General features: G+C 30.5%; 1 protein-coding gene across 6 annotated transcripts in view; it reads right to left on the bottom strand.

The window, feature by feature from the left end:
* LOC118196921 (uncharacterized) overlaps positions 1 to 21499 on the bottom strand; it is a 251923-nt gene that overhangs the window by 76737 nt on the left and 153687 nt on the right. For all 6 annotated transcript variants that reach the window (XM_085822089.1, XM_085822092.1, XM_085822088.1 and 3 more), the window contains 7 exons: positions 18236 to 18353; positions 16744 to 16908; positions 12907 to 12979; positions 10734 to 10857; positions 10588 to 10638; positions 6566 to 6615; positions 2359 to 2485 (listed from right to left, as the gene is read on the bottom strand). In XM_085822089.1, the coding sequence (XP_085678215.1) occupies positions 2359 to 2485; positions 6566 to 6615; positions 10588 to 10638; positions 10734 to 10857; positions 12907 to 12979; positions 16744 to 16908; positions 18236 to 18353 (708 nt within the window). The remainder of the gene's footprint in view (positions 1 to 2358; positions 2486 to 6565; positions 6616 to 10587; positions 10639 to 10733; positions 10858 to 12906; positions 12980 to 16743; positions 16909 to 18235; positions 18354 to 21499) is intronic.

Below are 21499 nucleotides of genomic sequence, written 5' to 3' on the forward strand. Positions count from 1 at the left end.
GAGGTTATTGAAAACTTGCTTTGGTACTTAAAATAAAAAAATTTTCTTTAATGAATGAATATTGCGATTTGAAATGTCCAACTATTTTTTATGAAATTTGTGATGTATTCCCATTTATATATATTCATATATATAAATATATGAAATATTCATATCTTCCCATTTTTTTCTGAAAAAGTGTACTGGAAATTAACCAATTTCTTTCTTGTATTTTAATATTTGCTCTGCATTATCATTTGATGCTTGAGAATGATGGTTAATTAAATTTCAGTCTTTTACTGTCACCAATATCGCTCACGTATCTTTTACTATCACCGATAATTTTTCACGAAAGAGCATTACATGAAGATCTCAAATTTTATTTAGAATTTGAAAATCAAGTCGATAATTTTTTTAACATCAAATTTTATCCTAAACAAGAATGGCTATTTGAGCTAGGAAAGAACTGTTCTAAAACTGAAGGAAAGTGTTTTTCTGTCTTTAGCCAGAAAGTATCAGCTACTCACCCTAACTTTACTGCTACTCAAAAACTTTCTTTTACTTCTTTTTAAACAATATCGAAATTTATCGAGAAAGCTGTTTCACTAAAATATATATTGAACTATTATATTATAATTTAATTAATATTTCGAATTAGTTCAGATTTTTTCTTTTTACCTCCTTGTACGAAGTAAAAAGGAAGTATTGTAATAGCGAAAAGTTTCAGGCATCATATTTCAACGCAAATACCCATTTTCACCGCTATCGAATGCAATTTAACGATGTTTTTGCGTGATATCTGTACGCAAAGACAGAATAAAAGACTCTTTTCCTCCAAAAAAACTAAAAAACTGCTTTAAAATGAATTCTGAAGAGAATTTTTCGTGGCGTTTGTACGAACGCATGTACGTACGTGCGTACGTACGCATCTCGCATAACTCAAAAACGAGTAGCCTCAGATCGTTGAAATTTTGTATATAAGACTACTATAACATGTAGATGTTCACCTCGTATTTTGGTTTCAATCAGCGGCGCCAAATGTATATAAATTTATTTATAAATATATCCACTCTGTTACCCGGCTCAGTGATCTCAGTTTCTTTACTCTTATATGTTTGTAAATTGTACATTTTTTGCTTTAAAAATGATTGAATAATGTTGTTTTTATCTTCCGGTTATGGGTTTTATGCCTGTAATCTATGCCTGTATGATGTAAGTAAATCTGTATGCAATATCTTTAGAATTATCAACAATTTTAAAATTGTTTAAGTGCCGCTAAGCCTAATTTGATGGTGGCCATTGCTCTTGTTTACATTTGAAACAGCTGAGTAGCGGATTTGTTGCCAATCTAGAGAAACTTAGCTTCGCAACACAAAGATAACGCCTTCATTTATTATTTAAATAATGGTTAATCCTTTCTGGAATTTTTTCGAAGAAATAAGCGTTTAAGATTTACTTCGTAATTTTTAATACAGATATTTTGAGTTTTTATGTATTTTTGCCTTGTCGCGAAGTGAAAACTGAATTAATTGAATGAGAAATACTCAATCGTCTGTGAAAAACTGTTTCTTTTTTGTTTTGTTTGCTTAATTTCTTTTATACATCATTCTAGCTTTATTATAGTATTTGAATAGAACATGTGGCAACGATTAGATAATTCTATTCTTTAAATGATATAAATTTTGTGCATTCTGAGTTATAATATGAACGAAATATAATACTGTTAAGTAAACCTAGCGCCAGAGTGTCGCTATGGTAAACAAAGTGAATTTTAAAGAATGCATTTATTCTATTGTGGTTTATACGCTGTCGGCGAAGTAGGTTTAATTCAATCTAATAAGTTTAAATAAAATGCAAGAAAAAATGCGTATAATTTAATATTCCGTACAAGGAAGTCATGTGGTGTACACATCAGATTTTTTGTTGTTGTCGTTCTTTGCTTAATTTCTTTTATACATAGTTTTAGATTTATTATAGTATTTGAACAAAACATGTGGTAACGATTAGATAATTCTTAAGATGATATAAATTTTGTGCATTCTGAGTTAAAACATGAACAAAATATAACGCTGTTAAGTGTACCTAGGGCCAGAGTGTCGCTATGGTAAACAAATAGAGTGAATTTTAAAGAGTGCATTTATTCTATCGTGGTTTATGCGCTATCGACGAAGTAGATTTAATATAATCCACTAAGTTTAAATGAAATGCAAGAAAAAAAAAAGTATAATTTAATATTCCGTTCAAAGAAGTCATGTGGTGCACACATCAGATTTTTTAAACTAAGTGAGCTTGGCTTCGACTATCTTAAACCGATGCTTAGAGAAGAATACATGTTTCGAGCGTAATATATTCACATACTTCATGCTTAAATTTACTTACTTTAGGCACAGGAGGAATCGCTAGAAGAGAAAATATTCCTAGTCTGTCGCAGGCACACGTGGTGTAATATTCTGTAGAATTTACTTGCGTGCAACCTTCGGATGTCCAACCTCCAAGTTTCGATCGCCTAGAACCAAATGAAGTTATCCAGATTATCGAAATAAGAAACCAGGTACTTTCCTTTAGGATAAAATGTACAATAATCTTTCAGTTGTGAGATTTTTATTTATATGATAATTTTGGTTATGCTATGACGTTTTCAAATTTAGATCAAGGAATGAGAAAATTGCGTTTAAGTACTCTTGTTAAAATATCGAAACTTGAAGCTCATTATCAATCATATGTCAAAAAAAAATTAACATCCAACTTAGATAAAAAGAATCTTCTTTCATTTGATGAATTACTCTGTACAGTATGATGTCTGTACAGTATGATTCATTTGATGAATTACTCTGTACAGGATCTTTAATACAACACATGAAATTGTTTTCTCAACAGGTGCAGTTAGAGTGCCTTGAATTTCGACTAGCCAATGTTTATTTTAACCTCCGATCTTACTTACCAATTTGAATGCAACACTTCAGACCCTTCACCAGTCATTTGACATGTTGTATATCGGAGGAACGAAAGCGTCAAATGTACATCCTTTTTTTTTTTTTTTTTTCATTTTGTAGAGCATATTTCTCATAAGTGTTAAGCTGAAAAGTAAGTAGTCACAGTGACCTCTGTGTGAATGATAAGTCTCTGGCTTTTGGTGACAGAAGTCGAAAGATCAGTGTGGTGAGTTATAAAATCAATAATTATGTTATAATTAATGTAGATATTGCATATATACTCATTGTGCAACTCATTGATTAAAACCAAAAACTTTCTTGTGAGTGGCATTGATTGAGAATAACACACAATTAACCACACAATTTTAAATGACTTTTTAAGCTCGAGATTTTAGGTAGATTGAGAAAGTAAAAATTTTATTAATGTCTTTTAACATCAGTGCCGTTAACATCATTCATGCAGCTCAAATGATTTTATGACATTAAAAATTCTTCAGCTAAAAATTCTACTTGCTAAAATTAACCTCGAAAAGACTTTCCAATAATAAGGAAATGGCATCAGGAAGTGCTGTAACTGCGTTAGTCATTCTTTTATTCATTCATTAAAAAAATCAGAATGGAAAACTTGCAGTTTAGGAATCCGTTTTGATTCAATGTTTGAAGAAATATGAACTTCTAAATTTACCTTTGAAATGAATCAAAGAAAAAACGCTCAGTTTTACATCCAAGATTTAAAAAAAAAAGACAAAAGATTTCCAACTTATTGGAGATGGATGAAAAACCTGAAGAAAAGTCAAGGCGTGACATTACGGTGTGAGAAAATATGCCAAATGAAGACTCGTCAGACTATGCATGATGTAAATCAGGAAACCAAATAAACATATGAATCAATGGGTAGTAGATACACCGGTTTAGTTAACGGTTACGAAAACAAAGACACTTCAACTGCAACAAAATTATATATTGACATAATTCTTTTATTCAATTTCAAGAAAATTTTCTTTTCATTTTGCCAGTGCTTTTTGCTTTTTTACTTTAAATGCTTTGAAAATTATACATTTTGTCAGTTTTTGTGTGCAGTGCAAAATATCATATAGCAACAAACATTCTTAATATTTTTAAGCTTTTCAAAACTGAGAATTCTTGTCATCTTGAGATGTGCAGATAGCTAAATGTAAAACAAGAATATCGATGTAAAAATTAAATCGAAATTTTACTGGAGTTAATGTTAGAGAAACTTTCCATGGAATTCATGATAACTGGATAATCCTTCTTCTTCAACAAGAATTTACTTCTAAAACACAGATATCATGCATATAAATAAAGATTTTCCTATAAAATAAAATACATTCTAAGGCTGAGTTTAACCACTTTCCGCAGGTGCACTACAAAAAGAAGGGACGGACGCACATAAACTATTAAGCTTCACCCGGAAGTCAAATCTGCGCCCTGGAGTTCGAATTGTAGTCAGTCTCCATTTCTACTCTAGTAGAACTGTGTCAAACACCAGGGTACCTGGGCTCGACGTCCTACTCCCTGTAGAGCATACTTAAATTTCGAATAGATGGCAAAAAATAACTAGGAAAAGATATATATAGTTATATATATATATATATATATATATATATATATATATGTACTAATTTTTTAAGTAAGTCCTAGGTAGAATTCTAGGTAGTCCTAGGTAGAACTTGAGTTTGGTTTTAAAAAGATAAAGTTAGATTTCACGAAAGGGGGAAAGCACATAGCAGTTGAGCTTATGAACTGAGTAGAATGGAGCTGTAATAAAGATATGATATGGCAAAGTGCTAATCAAACGATCACTTTGAATCCGTTTGGGTATAGGTACCATATAAATTACAGCATCGAGAGCAAAATACAATACAATAGATATATAATATAATTTTATATTAGAATAATCAAAATTATACAGATACAAAATTGTGTAGAATGCAAAATACATGAGTAATTAGACGATTCAAGTATGTAAGATAGCCATTGGCCTATTTATATTGTTTAGGTCATTGTAATCATAATTTGCAATTTTTATGGCAGAATTGTCGATTTGTTGCTGTCTTTCATGAAGTTTCTCACTCAGATTATAATAATGTGTTCTTAATTGAACCACCCTTAGTTCCTCCTATATTCTATTATTACGAATATAGCATTTGGAATTAGTAAGCTGGCGTAGGATACAATTTTGAGCAGTTAGCAAGCGTTTTCGGTTCGATTTACAGACATATGCCCAAACTGGATTTGTGTAATATGGCATGGGACGCAAAAAAAATTTATAAATGAGTAATTTTTCTATCTATAGATAAAATACTGTTTCGAGAAATTAAGGGGAAGAGTCTAGCTTTACGTGCTCGAAAAGTCTGTATAATTGATGTGATGTGTGGGGACTATGTGAGAGTATTGCTGAGGATCACCCCAAGATAAAGAACCTGCTTGGCCCAAGGAATTGAGGTGCCATAGGTGTTTAGATTCTTCTCGGTTTTCTTTTCCTGGTGAAGAGTATGGAATAAGTTTTGTTGACATTTACTTGAATCTTCCATTTCAGAAGCTAAATCTGTAGTGCATAGATGTAATTTTGTAATCACTGGATGACTGGACCGATGAATGCACTTTGGGCAAGGATCGCCGTGTCATCTGCATACATTGCAAGTGTTGTATCCTGTAGTGGGAATGTTATTCACGTAAATATTGAAGAGGGTGGGACCAAGTAAGGACCCTTGTGGGAACAGTCTCCACCAACCACTACATCAGCCAGGGAGACTCCAAGTAAAATATGCCAAAATTGAAACCATACATGAGGAGAGAAGCTTACCGAACAAAGCCATAGTTCGAAAAAGAAAGGAAAATAACATCTCGGAATTTTAAAACGTTCTAATAAAAAATACAGCTACAACAAAACTTCCATTTTCTAAACGTCTCCACACAATGCATCATAGCCGTAAAAATACTATATAGCATTATTTTACCTTTCTTAACAATATGTAGATTTCGAAGATTTATGCTACTACACTTTTTGCCATGCTTTAATAACAATACGGCACCAAATAATGTGTAGAGTCACTAAGTTCTTTTGAAGCAGAAATACATGAAAAATTAGCAATGTCGTCGTCAGGACTTTAACCTGGATCTCTCAAACACAAGCCGATTGAGCTACTGTTGCACCATGAAGGCATGATAGAATAAGGAATAAAATACCTAATAATCAACTTTTTAAAGGCGACTAGAGATTGGGCAACCCAATCGCCAAATTCTGCTAGTGACGAATTATTGTCCACCACCTTTTAGTACGGGCTCTACTTTAGAGTCATTAGGATTTTTGAAGCATGAACCACGAAAAATGTGCAGTGCCCTAGCCAAGACTAGAACCCGGACCTCTCGAATACGAGCCAAGTTTGCTACCGTTACACCACGAAGGATTGCTGGGAGGAGGGAGAAAATACCTTATAAATAGATTAAAGTAGCTGCTCCAGTGAATATACTGATTTTCTATTTCGTTTATATAGAGGGCTGAGTTCATTATCTTACTGTTGAAACTGACAAAGAGAAGAAATGAATATTACAAATACAAATAAATGAATACATTTAGAAGAAATGACTATGTCAGAATTTGCACGTGAAGTATTGACAAGAAAACTTACTCTGGAATTTCAAGTTCATCAGACCATCTCACGCATTCTCGCCTTTCGATCTGCAAAGAAGAAAATAGATACTTAAAGACAGCTCATATTAAATACCATTAAGCTTTCGTGATTTATTACTTGCAGCAGTTTACTAACTGCAAACTATATTTAGTGCTATGTAGGTTACATAGCACTAAATATAGTTTAAAGATTAAAAACTGAACAAAAACGGAGAAAATTTTCGAATTCTATTAAGAGAGAGAGAGAGAGACCAATAAATAAATAAATAAATAAATAAATAAATAAATAAAAAAGAAACGAAAGAGTAACACATGAAATTTAAAAATTTAATGAAATAACTGTGCAGAAAAATATTATCGTGAATCGATGACAATAAGTAGCGCTAGAAAATATATCAGTATTAAATGGAGAGATGGACTATATTAAATTTCAAAGGAATGGTCTCTGAAAATATTAATATAATAATATAATTATTAATATAAATGATCCCGAGACTGTCTTTATTTTCTTATTACAATGAAATGCTAAAAATAATGCTATTTTATTTGCAGCGATTTTAATTCTGATACGGGACAAAGTGATTCAAGATTCTTCGAGCTTCAGATAAACTTCTTAGTCACCTATATACGATATTCTTAGTCACCTATACACGCGAGAATTAAGATTATTACTACTTTGTATGAGAGAAAGTAAGAGGAAAATTAATAGTCTTGGTCGAAAAAAATTGCCTGGAATGTTTAATGTCAAAAAATTAGTGCGCGATACATTAAAATATAAGCACAAACTGATGGTTGAGTAGATACTTCATAATAAGGATTCAATCTGCTAAATGGTATGAAAATATCACAAGAGTTAGTTAAAGCGTAGTTTTTAGTCATTTTCAAAATCAGAAAAAATTTGATAGAAAAATAGGATATTTTTTTCCAGTTTATGGAAAAAATTTTTAACATGGCGCACTTATTTCCGAATCATGTATTTTTGATAATTTATTTAGAGACTCATAAATTACTGTTAGCTAATTGAGAAAATTTTCCGAGTGTACCTCCGAAAGAGCAAAGAAGGTTTCCGAAAAGATGCGTACTTTTTAAAGAATACACATTTTTAGCCACATGACACGAATAGTTTAAGAGTTTAGATGGGAGTTTTAATTAAATTAAGTAAGAGTTACAACGACATTTAAAAGAGCGTACAGACAAAATTTACAAAACGAACTACTATTTTGATCACCTCACAATAAGACTCATTTTGAATACCCACAAAATCTGAGAGGAACTGAAAACAGGAGCAGGAAATCCTAGATGATCATACACTCCATGCTCTTGATCTAATAGCCTAAAACTTATTGTTAAAGTCCAAACATAGGATAACTTCATCGCATTATTGCATATTTCAATAGGAGGAATAGGACAAGACGAATGAATTTAAGGAAGTTATAGAAAAGTGAGCTTTAAACTGATATGCGAAATATTTTTTCATATGGTAGCTTTACAGCCTTTATATACTTTTTATATTTCCACCTTCTTCAATGATCTTTGATAAATAATAAACACGACAAATAACAAATAATACATAGTGCGCAAACAAACAAGCAAATAAAAACAAGCAAAACAAAAAAAAAAATACCTGAAGTCATCAGATATTTCACATGTTCTCGTTTCGTTATTGTACTTGATATAACCTATTGTTTTCTTCTATTTAACCTTTCATCTTCTTCATCAACCGATCTCTTTAACCAATAGTAAAATCTCAAATTTACGCTTCTCTTTGAAATTACGTTTTGAAAACGTTAAACGCGGGAACTGTAACACGCGGAAAATGTTCTTAACAAAGATACATTTACCATTAAAGTGTGTATGTAGTTTGTAAAAGATCTTGAGGCGTCAAGCACATTTCAAGAGTTCTTTGTTGGAAGTATTCTCAGCCCTGGCCTCCCCTTTTTAGTTTGAGTATCAGTTTTTGAAAAATTTCCTTTATGAGATTTTTTACTTTCAGATTGGTTTGGAGACAGAATTAGGACAATCAGTACTCTTTAGTAAGATCAAAGGTTGTTTCTTTTAAGGACCGAGATTCTTCAGAAAACAATTACCTGTCCTCAAAACTTAAGAGTTTGGTGTCTTAGTAAGTAAGTATTCTCCTTTTAGGGAGTAATGTCAAAAGTCTTCAGTTATAAGGTATTTCTCCCTTCCTAGCGTGCATTCGTGGTGTAGTGGTTCTGCACGCTGGGCCGGTATTCCAGAGGTCCGTGGTTCGATTCCCGGCGAAGGCGATTGCTCATTTTTCATCTTGTCTGCATCCAATTAACCTAATGTCTCTATAGTGGGCTCGAACTAAAAGGGTGTTGGATGATGATTCTCCTCACCCAGCATTTGGCGACTGGGTTCCCTAAAAACCCCAGTCACCCTTTAAAAAGGGGGAGTATATAAGGTATTTCTCCCGCCTTCCTAGCGTGCCTTCGTGATGTGGTGGTCTGCACACTTTGCCGGTATTCCAGAGGTCCGTGGTTCGATTTCGGGCGAAGGCGGTTGTTAATTTTTCATCTCTCCGGCCTCCAAAAAAAAAAAAAAAAAATCTTAATGTCTCTACACAGTATTAAACAATGAAGATAATAAAAGCAGTGAGTTAATTTTACTATTTTTAGACTAAAAAAATATGTGTCGCAGGAGCAACACATCATTTAGTCAAACTTCATGCCAAATTCTCTTGTCTCAAGTGTTGAACCTGCTGAAATAATTTTCGTTAAAATGCATAAGAAAACAATAAACTAAAACCTCGCAAAGTACAATATTTAAAAAAAATGGAAGCAGTGAGAAATTTAATTAGTATATGCTGTGAGTCGACATAGTAAGAAACTAACTCAGTAAAATCTCGGATAAAATATTTCCAGACAGAAGATAATAAACATCCTACAAAACTGTTGTTCATTTCTTTTAAATAATTCAACAGTGTTCCATAAATAATTCGCAGAATTCGGAAAAGAAGTAAAAAATTTGTCAGTAAGAGCACAAAAATTTTAATTTTTTGAAATCTGTAATACTAATGAAAATATTCTTTATAAAATGCCTAAATATGATCCAAAAGACTAGAGAAGTGAAAAATTCGAAGAATTGTAAATATATATATATGAAGGTTCTGTAATGAATATTTGATCATATTAGATATAAAAATTTAGTAATAAATTAAAAGCTAGCAATAAAATTTTAAAAATCTAGAATTAAAAAGCTGTATATATTGTACGGTTAAAAAAAATCAGACTTTGATATACAGATATATATTTGTAATAATAAAATTCCATAGTCAAGAATACACTTAAAGTTCTAATTGTATGTTCTTTTCATTTTTAATGGCGACGTTCTCTTATTTGAAAGTACGTGGAATTAAATCCACAGTCCCGTAGTCAATTTGTTTTTTCGCGCCTATTATACACCTTACTGCATATATAGCGTACAGTTATAGAATGTTCTGGAAATATTTAAAGCGAACTGGATTGGCTGACGAGGCTGACGTCATTTCTTTGAAGCTCCGCCTTTCCAGAAGCTATAAAAGGACTCGCAAAAGAATACCGGGGTTTTTTTCTTAAATGTCACGATGCAGTAAACTTCATACAAAAAGTTATTAGTAATTCTTTTTATTTACTCCGGATATCTGATTTTGTAACTGCTATTTCTCCTGAATAATAATAAATGGATCTTGTCTTTTTTAAAACTTATCGTCTGATAATTTAAGGTACGACTAAAGCTGATACATCATATATATATATATATATATATATAGTAACCTGTATTTACACAGCCGCATAATTAATATTTTACCAAAAAATAAAGGTAAGTTATCGACTAAATCAAAAGGAAAATTAAATAGTCAGATGTGCAGAGTGTCCATATACAAACAGAAAGCCACATTAAACCAAAAATATCTTGATTTAGTCCAGTAAAATGGTAAAGCAATGTAAAATTATTATTTTTATTAGACAAGTAAGTAAAATAACGCAGTTTGAAAGTAAAAAAATGATTAATAATTACCTCTGGGTCTTCAATTTTTTCAGCAGAATCTCCTCGAAGTGACTTTGATTTCTGTATATCGAAATGTGATGTCAGTTTTCAAATAATAATTTTTTAAAATTATATGAGGATGTATAATTGAAATCTATTAAGCAGCTTTTACTTACCTCATAGTTATGTTCTAAAAAAATAATGATAGGATCGGATGATAAAATTTCTTTATCGTAAGTCGGTTTAACATCAAAACTGATAACTCTACTGTCCAAGAATACGCCAGATGCATTGCTACCTCTGAAAAAGAATAATTAGTGTTAAAGGAAAAAAAAAAAACGCAATTTTAAATCTTGAAAAGAATCGCATCAATAAAAATTTCTTCTGTTGTTTTAAACAGTGGGAAATACTACTAAATGAATTCAGTTGGCTGAAAAATGAAAAAACTGTGAAGTTAGATAATTATAACACTGAAAATATTTCTTCGAAGAAATAGCGAAATAAATGAAATGTTTCATAGTATTAAGAATAAAGAGTCATATAACGAAATCGCACCGCTAGAAATAACAAAACTGGGAGCTGAGTAATTTAAATAGACATATAAGGAATTGAAAGCTTTCCTTTCATGTGTCATTATAGTGTAGAGGTTTAGCTAGCAATTTGAAAGTGTCAAATTTGATTTCTGGTGAGGGTACTGTTTTCATAGTTTCTTACAGGGTAACTAGTGTAACGATTTTGTCAAAACTGCCAAAATACGTTTTTGCATTCAGAGCAACAATTTTGCACGATAAATTTCTTAACTCTAGCTTTAGTTAAAAAAATAATACTTTAGAAATCGTTTCAAATATTACATTTTTTAGTGTAAGAGGCAAATTTCGCATATAAGTTTTCTTTATTTTTAATTTGTTGCCAATGTGTCCTCTATATTTTTGTATCTTAAATTTCTTCAATTTTGTTTATTCTCTGATTAGCAGTTTCGTTTTTCATAAAACGTGTTCTTAAAGCTAAGTAAATAATATGTTGATCTTTAAATATGCCTTCTTGAATCAGATTAATTTTTTTGTGCAAATATATTTTTTTATTTTTTAATTAAACACTCACAATTTTATAAATCCGGATCAATTCTGATCAATCTTTTTAATAAACTAGTAGAGTAAGCATTTAAAATTTTGCACTGATTAGTGGCGTTATACTTATTTCTTTCAATTAGTCAAACCAATGACAAGAAATTCCATGGAAAGATAAATTCTGAATGTATTAATTTAGCTTTGATCAAAGATAAACTATAATTTTCGCTTTAATTTTATTCTAGTAATAAACTAAGTTACTTACCTAAATCACAGTAAATTTTCTCAAATCTTTTTATTGATGCCTACTTCTTTTAATAAATATACTTTTTTTAATATAAAACTATTTAAATTTTTGGAAGCTTTTATCATTAAAGTTTTTCATTGGCTCCAATTGAAAGTCTTCTGAGAGTAGTAATTGCAACGTCATTATTTTCTGGAAATAACTTTGTTCAGATTTTGAGATAAAATAATGCTACTAGTTAGTTTTAACTTTCTCTTTTCTTAAAAAAATCCTGTTAAGTACATCGTAGCTTATAATAACTCCTCACCACTATAATTTGACTGATTCTTTTTCTCAGAGTTATACTTTAAGTGAAATACTGTAGGAAACTAATGCTTCCTTTCAATCAATTTTTCTACTGTAGCACTGAAAAGTTCTGTTTAATTTTCAGCAAGAGCATATTTGATATTTTACGATTCCCTTTTTCTAGTTTAAAACAATGTGGTATGGCAGTTTAATTCCCAAATGCCGCCTGATTAATTTAATTTTGTACACCAATTTCCTCAAACATTGATAGAAGAGATTTTTTTTTTGTGTGCATGAGTTTTCTTATGCAATCAGAAAAGATAGTCAAATTGAACAGGTTCATCATTGTAAATACGCTGATGCGATAAGGGCAAGTTACTCAAATAATTTCCGCACTATTGAATTAATAATCACAGACTTCTAATTTCTCTTATTTTCTAATTAATCTGTTTGGTTTGTTGATTGTTTAAAACAAGGCCTACTAAGACTGTAACTGTATAAGCTTTCTTTCTCTAAACAATTAAATGGAAATTGCCTCTTGTTTTTATTACACTTAAAATAAAAGAACTGAATATAAAAACTGAAAAACAAATTGGGTTCCAGTGAGAAAAATTATATTATATTCATTTGAAATTTGACATCTCTCTCTCTCTCTCTCTATATATATATATATAATCATAAACTGAAATAAAAAGAAATCGATACTGTTTTAAGAAAAGAAGAAAGATTGTGATACCAAATCTGACAACTTACGTTATAGAATTTTGTAGTGGCGCCATCTTATGGAAAGCATTATAATACACTGATTGAATACTGATAGCTTCATCTGAAATGAAAATAATAAACTTCAAATAATATATATGAAAAACAAATGAAATATTAATTATAAGAATTTTGTGAAACCTGAAAACAGTAAGAGAAATATAACACGGCAATTAATTTACTTTTTTTTTGCTTTAAACCAAGAAATCAAGGTATTATTAACAAAAAGTAATCAAAGCTTTTATGGCAGTTCTAAGACGTTATGAAATACTGCTGTTAGAATTTTGTTTTCATTAATCACTAACGTTTGAAAAACTTACATACCACTGTGTGCGAACTTTAATAATAATCAACAAATTAAATGGCAGCACTCCTGCTAGCTCTCCCCCCTTTTTTTTCTTTTTAACAACTTTTAAATATCATTTTACGTATAAGATTATTTCAAAGTGTTTAAAGCTGCATAGCAGCATGTGTTTAAAATTCTCGATGAAATGTCAAGTGTTGCCATACACTTTATATTTTTTCAGACTTTTTTCATTTCATCATATCAATATTTAGTTTTCTTAATTTTTTATCTGTTTGTTATTAACCTTTTATGTGTTAACATTCTTTCTTAAACATCACGTTCTTCACCCTTACGCCATATACAATTCAATTTAGAAGCGTAATCAGAAACTATATAAAAACAGCATATCTTTAGAATACCCGAGAGAGTGTTACAGGCAGCCATACATATATTTACATTCACTATATTATTTCTTTAAAAATTAGCCGCTCGAACGGCCAGCCCTAAAATAGTTATAAAAAAAGGGGGGATCTAATGATTTTAGCTAGCATATCCAGCTAGTATTAATTCATAAAAATTTTAAGTATTTCTAATTAGACATCTCATTTATTTGAATATGTGCTTATTTAAATCAATCACATAAAAAGTAGAAAAAAGTATTCTTGGGAATTGTTATTGCCTTTAAATCGCTTAATTTTTATTACTCAATAATCTTCCGGATTAAATTTGAAGTAACTTAGGCTTTATGGAACGGCAGCACTATGGAATGTGGAAGATAAAAGTATTTTATTTCTAGCAGTGGCAACACACTGCTTTTACAGAGCCGAGTTTATTAATTAAAATTGAAAAATAAATATCGTACATTTTTCCGAATGACAACAGTCTCCCGTGTTGGAGATAAAAATGTTTTATTTGGAACAGTGTTGCTACTTCTCATTTTCAAATCGTGCAGTTTGTTAATCAAAAATTCATTAAAATTATGGCAAATATGAAATAACTAATAAATTAAATTCGAAATTCAAAATTCGTGCTTTCAGGAGCACATTTTCGGGTGGAGAACTACGTTATTCAGAACTGGGTGGCTGTAGGTACTGTCTTTTTTTCACAATAGGAAGAACATATATATATATATATGCAGATTCTTCATTATTTTCTTTAAAAATGATACAGAACGATAATATTTGGTGGCAGCAATTTGGAAAATGATACGCCGCTTATAGTAAATCGACACAAAATAGCATTTCAAGACTAACAGTGCTTTTTTAGGTAAAACTATAAAAATATTAGGGTCAGGCATAAAACGTATTCAAATTCATATGCAAATGGATTGACACCAGATGGATAGACAACCAAAGGCACATCCCGGTGTGATCGCTGACAATACAGCGTGCTTAAGGGACTTGCTGTCTAAAAATTCGCGGACTTGTTGAAAACATAGATTCTACATTTATTCTATTTACTCCGAAATAATTTATTTGCGGATGTAAACAACAATCCCAAATTTTTTTTAAGTCTCGAAAGAATTATGAAAGGCACTTTTTCCCCGAAAACTCTCGAGGACCGCTTGCATTGCAAATGCTAAAACTTAAGCCTTTTAGTTATATTTTTAATCTGAAAAACAAAACAAGATAGATCAAGTGAATTGGGATGGTAAGGAACAATAACGTCGTTGTGTTTGGGAACGTGTAGGATAGAGAAAGAAAAGAAAACTTATAAGCAAAGCGGCTGAGAGTCAAATTTCCTACTAGAATCTCCTTGTAAACTTGAGGTGAACTTGAGGGATGGATTTTTGAATTCTTCCAATATTTTCTGTTATTTTGCTCCCGGAACACTCGTCTTTTTTAAATCAAATTCGACTACCCATGAAGCATGAGTGCCATTCAAAAAACAAGTGTCCGATTTAATTACAAAGCGTTTCAGGAATTTCGGTAACAAATTTATCAAGTTTTACTCAAAATTTGATTCATACGTGTTATTCGGTTTCCCTGTCCGTTGCAAAAATTTCAGACACAGTGAAACAAGGAGCTGAACGACGTTAAGTGATAGAATGATGTAGAAAAAATTCAGAATTACGATCCTCACCTTACGATCACTCCGTTTAACGAGATAGTTCAGCAGTAACAGTCATTCTAATGGAATCTCATGCAGCGTAATTTTTGTACTATGTGAATATATAACGCATTTATTGTGCATTTTGATCACTACGTAAAGATTCGAACTTCTATTGTAGTTACAGCACTTCTTAAAAATTTCAAAATTGTTGTGCTACAGCACAACGTTTTGAGAAAACTATTCGAATCTCAATCAGTACAAAGATTTGTAGTATCAGATTGTGACCTGGAATTCTTGATTGTGACCTGGATTCTGTTTCTGAATGTTATCAAATACAAACACTTTAAGTGTGATAAGTAAAAGAGTATTTTCTTTTTAAGTATTATTTTTCAAAATAGCAACAGTAAATTAAAAGAGCTTCACAGAACCGGTTACAATTCGCAAACTCTTGAAATTTTGAAGTAATCATCTATATAGCGATAATCAGTCTGCTGATAAATGCCCTGTTATTTGAATTACGTTAATGTAATTCAGTTAATTCGTTAATTTAATTCAGTTAGTGTAAAAAATTAAATAGTTTCAGTTTTACGCGTTATGTGGAATGAGCTATTTGAATCTATGGGAGATAAAATGTGATTCTGATTCTTAGTGGCAAGAGGAAGATTGAGATAAAAGAGGTTCAAGAATCAATAGATGCATCAATTGAAAACCATGTGAAATTTATTAAAACTTTCGTTTTCAGGTCACGTAGTGTTTTGATAGTATTTTAGCCATAACATATCAATGGACTGATAATCAAACAGCAAAAGATATCAATCATAACTGTGAAGTATTTTCAAGATGAAAAGGAAATAAACTCACAGAAATTAAAAATGAAATTTTGTTTGCATATTTTTAGAACGCCAAGTATGTAAAATTTCATGAAAATACCTGCTGTTAGCATCATACTTTCAGACCTCTTGACTGATAAAACGTAATATGCAGAAGCTTGCTATCCATACAAATAAATGAGTACAAAAAATAAATCTTATAAGTTTCATTTTGAATTTATAAAAATTTTCTAAGCGAGAAAACAAGGCTTCTTAACGGGTTGTGCTGTATTATTTTTCTTTTGATAATTCCTTCTGAGTTATAATAACATTCACTTTTGATTACGAATTGTTATTTTAAGTTTATATAACCGTATGGTTTAGTAGATTGTGCATACAAAAATTTGTTTTAGTCATCAGACATTACAGGAAACTCTCCTGTGCACTGAGTAAAAAGTAATTAGAAGCTATATGAACTGTAGAGAAAATCGCTAAGTCGCTTAACAGAGCTTTTAGTAAACTAATGAGTACAAAGTAAAGAACGAGAAGAATTAGGATGTATTATTGTTATTAATCATATATTCATAAATTTTACTCTTGATAGGATGGTAAAAAATATTAGAACTTAATATTTTTTCTTGGATAAAAGTCATGTTAAACACGACTGGATATAATTCTCACCCGAATCTCCAAATATTGCTGTTGGAATTCTAATCTGATCCCTTGCGTCATTCCATTTCTTCTGTAGTTCTTTCCATTTGGCATCCTTTCCATAATCCGGAAAGTACATATACGGAGCATTTTTCTTCTTAAGTTCCTTTGGACTACTTTTGGCACTGTGTGTAGCTAAAGGAACAAACACATATAATTTATTATTAAAAGTACATTTGTATTTACATATCATTTCTGAAATTTGTGCCGGAATTTTAGAATGGACTAAGCAAGAAACAGTGGTGCGATTGTCAGTGATAAACTCGTAATTTCATGGAATAATTTATAAATAAATGGAAATCAAATTGTATTTGACTTTTAAAGCACAGTATCAAGTTCTTTTATATACTGCTATATGTTTTTTGTCACCTTCAGTGTAATAACTGTAAATTCTTTCCTCCCCGTATTCTTTTCCGTCTTATCACTTTGCTTAGTTTCAAGTACATAAATTTGGAGAAAAAAAAAAAAAAAAAAAGAAGAAAGTTACTATTTCGGTGCGAATATAAATTAACGGACATTGAAATTCGCTTTATAAAAAACGCAGATGGTTCTAGAAAATTGTCATTAGTTATTTTTTTCGTAATTTTCGTGAAACATTAAAAGCAAAATCTTGATGTTGCTTTATAAATAATTTTAATAAATGATACAGAATTAAAAAGAATTAAATACTTAAAAGACATGAATAAATAAAATTTTTAAATCATAAAAGATCTTCCATATACCCCAAAAATTCTATGCAACAAACAATGCAGTGAAATAATTTACGTTATAAAATACTTATTGACCTGTAGACAATCAACATAATTCATAAGATTTAGTGACGAAAGATATTCACTCATTGATTCAATGAAATTGTTTCCACCGTGTGAAGTCGAAGTTCGTTTAATGAAAATTCAAAACAGCAGAATTTATAACATATCAGACCTTACAGTAATGAATAAGATTTTATATTACCAGTAAAATTTGAGTCATTTATTGTCAGAATCATCTGCAATTTTATTTTAATGTAAATGCCGATTCTAAGCAATTCTAACTTCTATAGACATGTTTAAACTGGTGTTGTGGTAAATTTTTTATTCAATAAATGTTATATATTTTCAGACATTTTTTCGAGATATTTTTTGAAATATTGTATATTACAAAAAATTAAGATATACGGAAATTTTCTATAAGCAGGGTTCTTTAAAATTTATTTAAACGATAACTCTTCATAAGTATGAAAGTCTTATACCTCACAATAGCTTAACTTTTTCAAATCAGAACATTAATTCAGTTCAAAGTACAAATTTTATTTATTTATTTATTTTTGTCATGTAATATCTCCAGTTTAATATTGAGATAATCCGTGGTACAAAATGTCATCTAAAATTAATTGAGAAACTAGCTCTATATAAACCACTCAAAAGCAATTTAAAGTTTAGTCAAAAAAAGCATATGCAAGAAACACTGAGATGTTACTTGCCGATATTATCAGATATCATGAGCAAATCCACGTTCTTTTCTGAGGTCTTTGATTCCAGAAGTTTTGACATCGCCCAGTCTTGTACAGACGTTGTCAGTGCAATAACATCTTCACCTTCCTACAACATAAATATTATATTTCATGACATGCGTGATTAAAAATAATGAAAGATTTGATTTCGAAAAATGAAGTGCGATTGTGTGGGTTATTATATCATACCTTTGAGTAAGTATTTTATAATGCTAAGAAATGATTTCATACTTTACCTACCAAATACATTTCTTGAGATTTTTTCGTTTGCCCTCCAACATGTTCTAAATTTTATTTATGAGTGGTCAATAAATTTTAAGCTGAAATTGAATCATGCAAAAATTCAAAATCAAAGATGATGTTCATTAATAGAAGAAATATTATTTGTGATGGATATCAATCGGTTTTTAATGACGATCCCCTTATAATTGTGAATGAAATGAAATAGTTAGGTATTCGATTGAGCAGCAAATTTAAAGGACAAAAGCATGTTTTCTATATTTCTAATAAATTAGAGAAATGTCTTTGTGGATTAAATTTACCAAACTATTAGTTTGTAGGGTTTCACTTGATCTGGAAATGCTAATTAGTCCAATAACCCTAACAGACGTGAAGCGAATTATCGCTATGTCTGAAACAACAACAGAATCGTGAGAAGGTTAAAAATAATATTTTCATTTAAACAGAATTCAGAATACAAAGACACTTTCTGGTTTTACAATATAACCACAGCTCGTGATGATGCAACTAAATAGGAAAGTCAAATTTAAGTTAAATGTGGGCAGTAGTAAAAGACTTCAAAATTTAATTCTATACTAGAAGTTGGCTCACTACTCTAACCGGAGCTTAAAAAAAAAAAAAAAAAAAAAAAAAAAAAAACCGCCAACGCCGATAATCGCAACTATCAGAGCTGGCAGGAAAGTTACCACGAAACGCTTTGCCTTAAAATCCAAAAATCTCAATTTAAATACTGGCTACTCATTTGCATTTTCGTGAGGAATACGGAAAGGAGAAGTTATAGTAAAGGCTGAAATTATAAAAAACCGTTAGTTAACGGGAAATTTCCTACAAGCTGTAATGCTGTTTACTCTGGTGCCGAAATTCCACCGATGGTTGTATTTATTCTGTAATACATAAGTTACAAAGACAGCCTTTTCATTTTCCCTATTTCTCATTTTGATCGTCTACTGCCTTTGTCTGCCCTTCATCATCCATATGTAAAATAACCACCACAAATTTTGGATGGTATGGATATTGATGAAAATTCATTCTCAATTGTGTGCTATACGAAACGTAGTAAAACTCATGACAGAGTTGATTTTGCTTATATCATCTCTGTGACGATGGTATCGAATTGAACACCATCAGTTTCGTGTTAAAAATGAATGAACTTTTTATATTTCTGAACTTCTCTGTATTAGTTTTACAGTAAGTGGTTACCTAGCCAGGCTAGACATGTTTTCAGTTACTTAATCTGCACTGATTCTTTCTCTTCTCTGGAGTCCTTAAAAAGTGCCTCATCATGCAACGGTATTATTACTGATATGCAGCAATTTGTTGGGCAAAGGAGAAGAAGGAAAAGGGAATTTTAGTGTTTTATATTTTATATTTGTAAGCGGACACACGGAGATATATGGAAACAAATGAGTCGATTAGCATGCCAAGAATAGAACTACAGAAAACATTAGTGTTGATGTAAATTTTCCAAAATCGTATTTGAAAATAATATACAAAGCTAAAACGATTGAACAATTGAATTATGATTACATCCAGTAAGAGAGATCCTACAAAACATTCTTTACAACTATCTTTGAAAGTCTGAGAAATAAGGATTTATTGCCCAAGTTTAACGTTAAGCAATTTTTGCCTGGCCATGGAAAATCAGCTTTTTTTTTTCTAAGTTTTAAATAATTATAGATATAATTTCCTTTTCAATAAATATTGAGTTATTTCATTGTCTTGTTTTTGAACTTCATATATACAACAATATTTTTTAAATTGTAAATTGGTAATTGCTATTAAAGTATCCTTATTTGCGCTTCTATTTCCTCCCAATCACCCTCAATTTTTGCGTATTTAATTACAGAGCAGTAGTTTTTACAATTGGAATGATGGTATTTACCTGTTCGATAAAGATTATCTAAAGTTTTCTCAATTTTTACAAGTTTTACATTTCTTAATCTCCATTTACATGTATTATTTTTACAACAACATAATAGGATAAGAAAACAGAATAGAAAATAAAAATATTAAGGAAGGATGCGCTCCCATTCTAAATATTCAATTCTTAAACATTAATTACTTAAACAGAGTAATTATTTCCTGATCTGTTTTTTAGTCTCATATTCAAACGTTCACCAACTTTTTCTAAAACAAAAGTTTGTTTTGGAAATTCACATACATGCTAAATGCAATATTATTAAAATCATTAACATAACAGATACTGCACCTGGTTCAAAAGATTCTATAAATAATGAAATTTTAACATGCACTTCTTTAAGAAATTTTATGTCGTCGTTTGAAATACTTTATTTGAAAATTATGTAAATTTATAGAATTTCCAATGTTTTTTAAGCATCAAAGTAAAATAAAGAGAGCTAGTTGCATAAAATGTAACAGCCGTTTTAAAAACGAAACGTTTCGTTGCGGCATTTGTTCATTTACATAATCTCTACAATTGGATAAAATTTTGTTTTTCCGGTCATAATTTCCGTCATCTGTTAATTTTATAGGAGGAAGAACATAAAAACACTCTTCTTCGCACTGTGAAACGCTATCATTCTTTTCAGTGTTTACTTTTATTTTTGTCTTCAAATAATACCTATTATTGAGAATAGTTTTTAGTTCAATGGGATCTTTAATGTTTCCAATTCTTCTACCTTTTGCTTTTATAGTGTCTGTAATTTTTAAACAATTGCCGTCTATATATTCTAAAACGAACTCTTTATTTGTGACATCTTTTTTGTTTTTCTGATTTCCACTGTTGAATAAAACATTATTTTCCATATCGTAATTTCTATCGCTTGCCAATTTGAAACTACTCAGTTTTACTCTTTTAGTAAAATATAACAGTTTCAGAATACCTTAAAAATGAGTATCTGTATTAGGAGGTGCCTTAGTAGAAAAAGCATTAGTAGGTTCAGAATTCGCATAATATGTTATAAAATCTTTAAAGCTCCCGGCTTGTAACAGTGTCAGGGCAGTGTTTTGGTGTAATTTTCTCAATGGCCTTCT

This window comes from Stegodyphus dumicola, chromosome 8 (assembly GCF_044657685.1).
Source record: "Stegodyphus dumicola isolate Sdum_Otavi_A_Nest chromosome 8, ASM4465768v1".
NCBI classification, from domain to species: Eukaryota; Metazoa; Arthropoda; class Arachnida; order Araneae; family Eresidae; genus Stegodyphus; species Stegodyphus dumicola.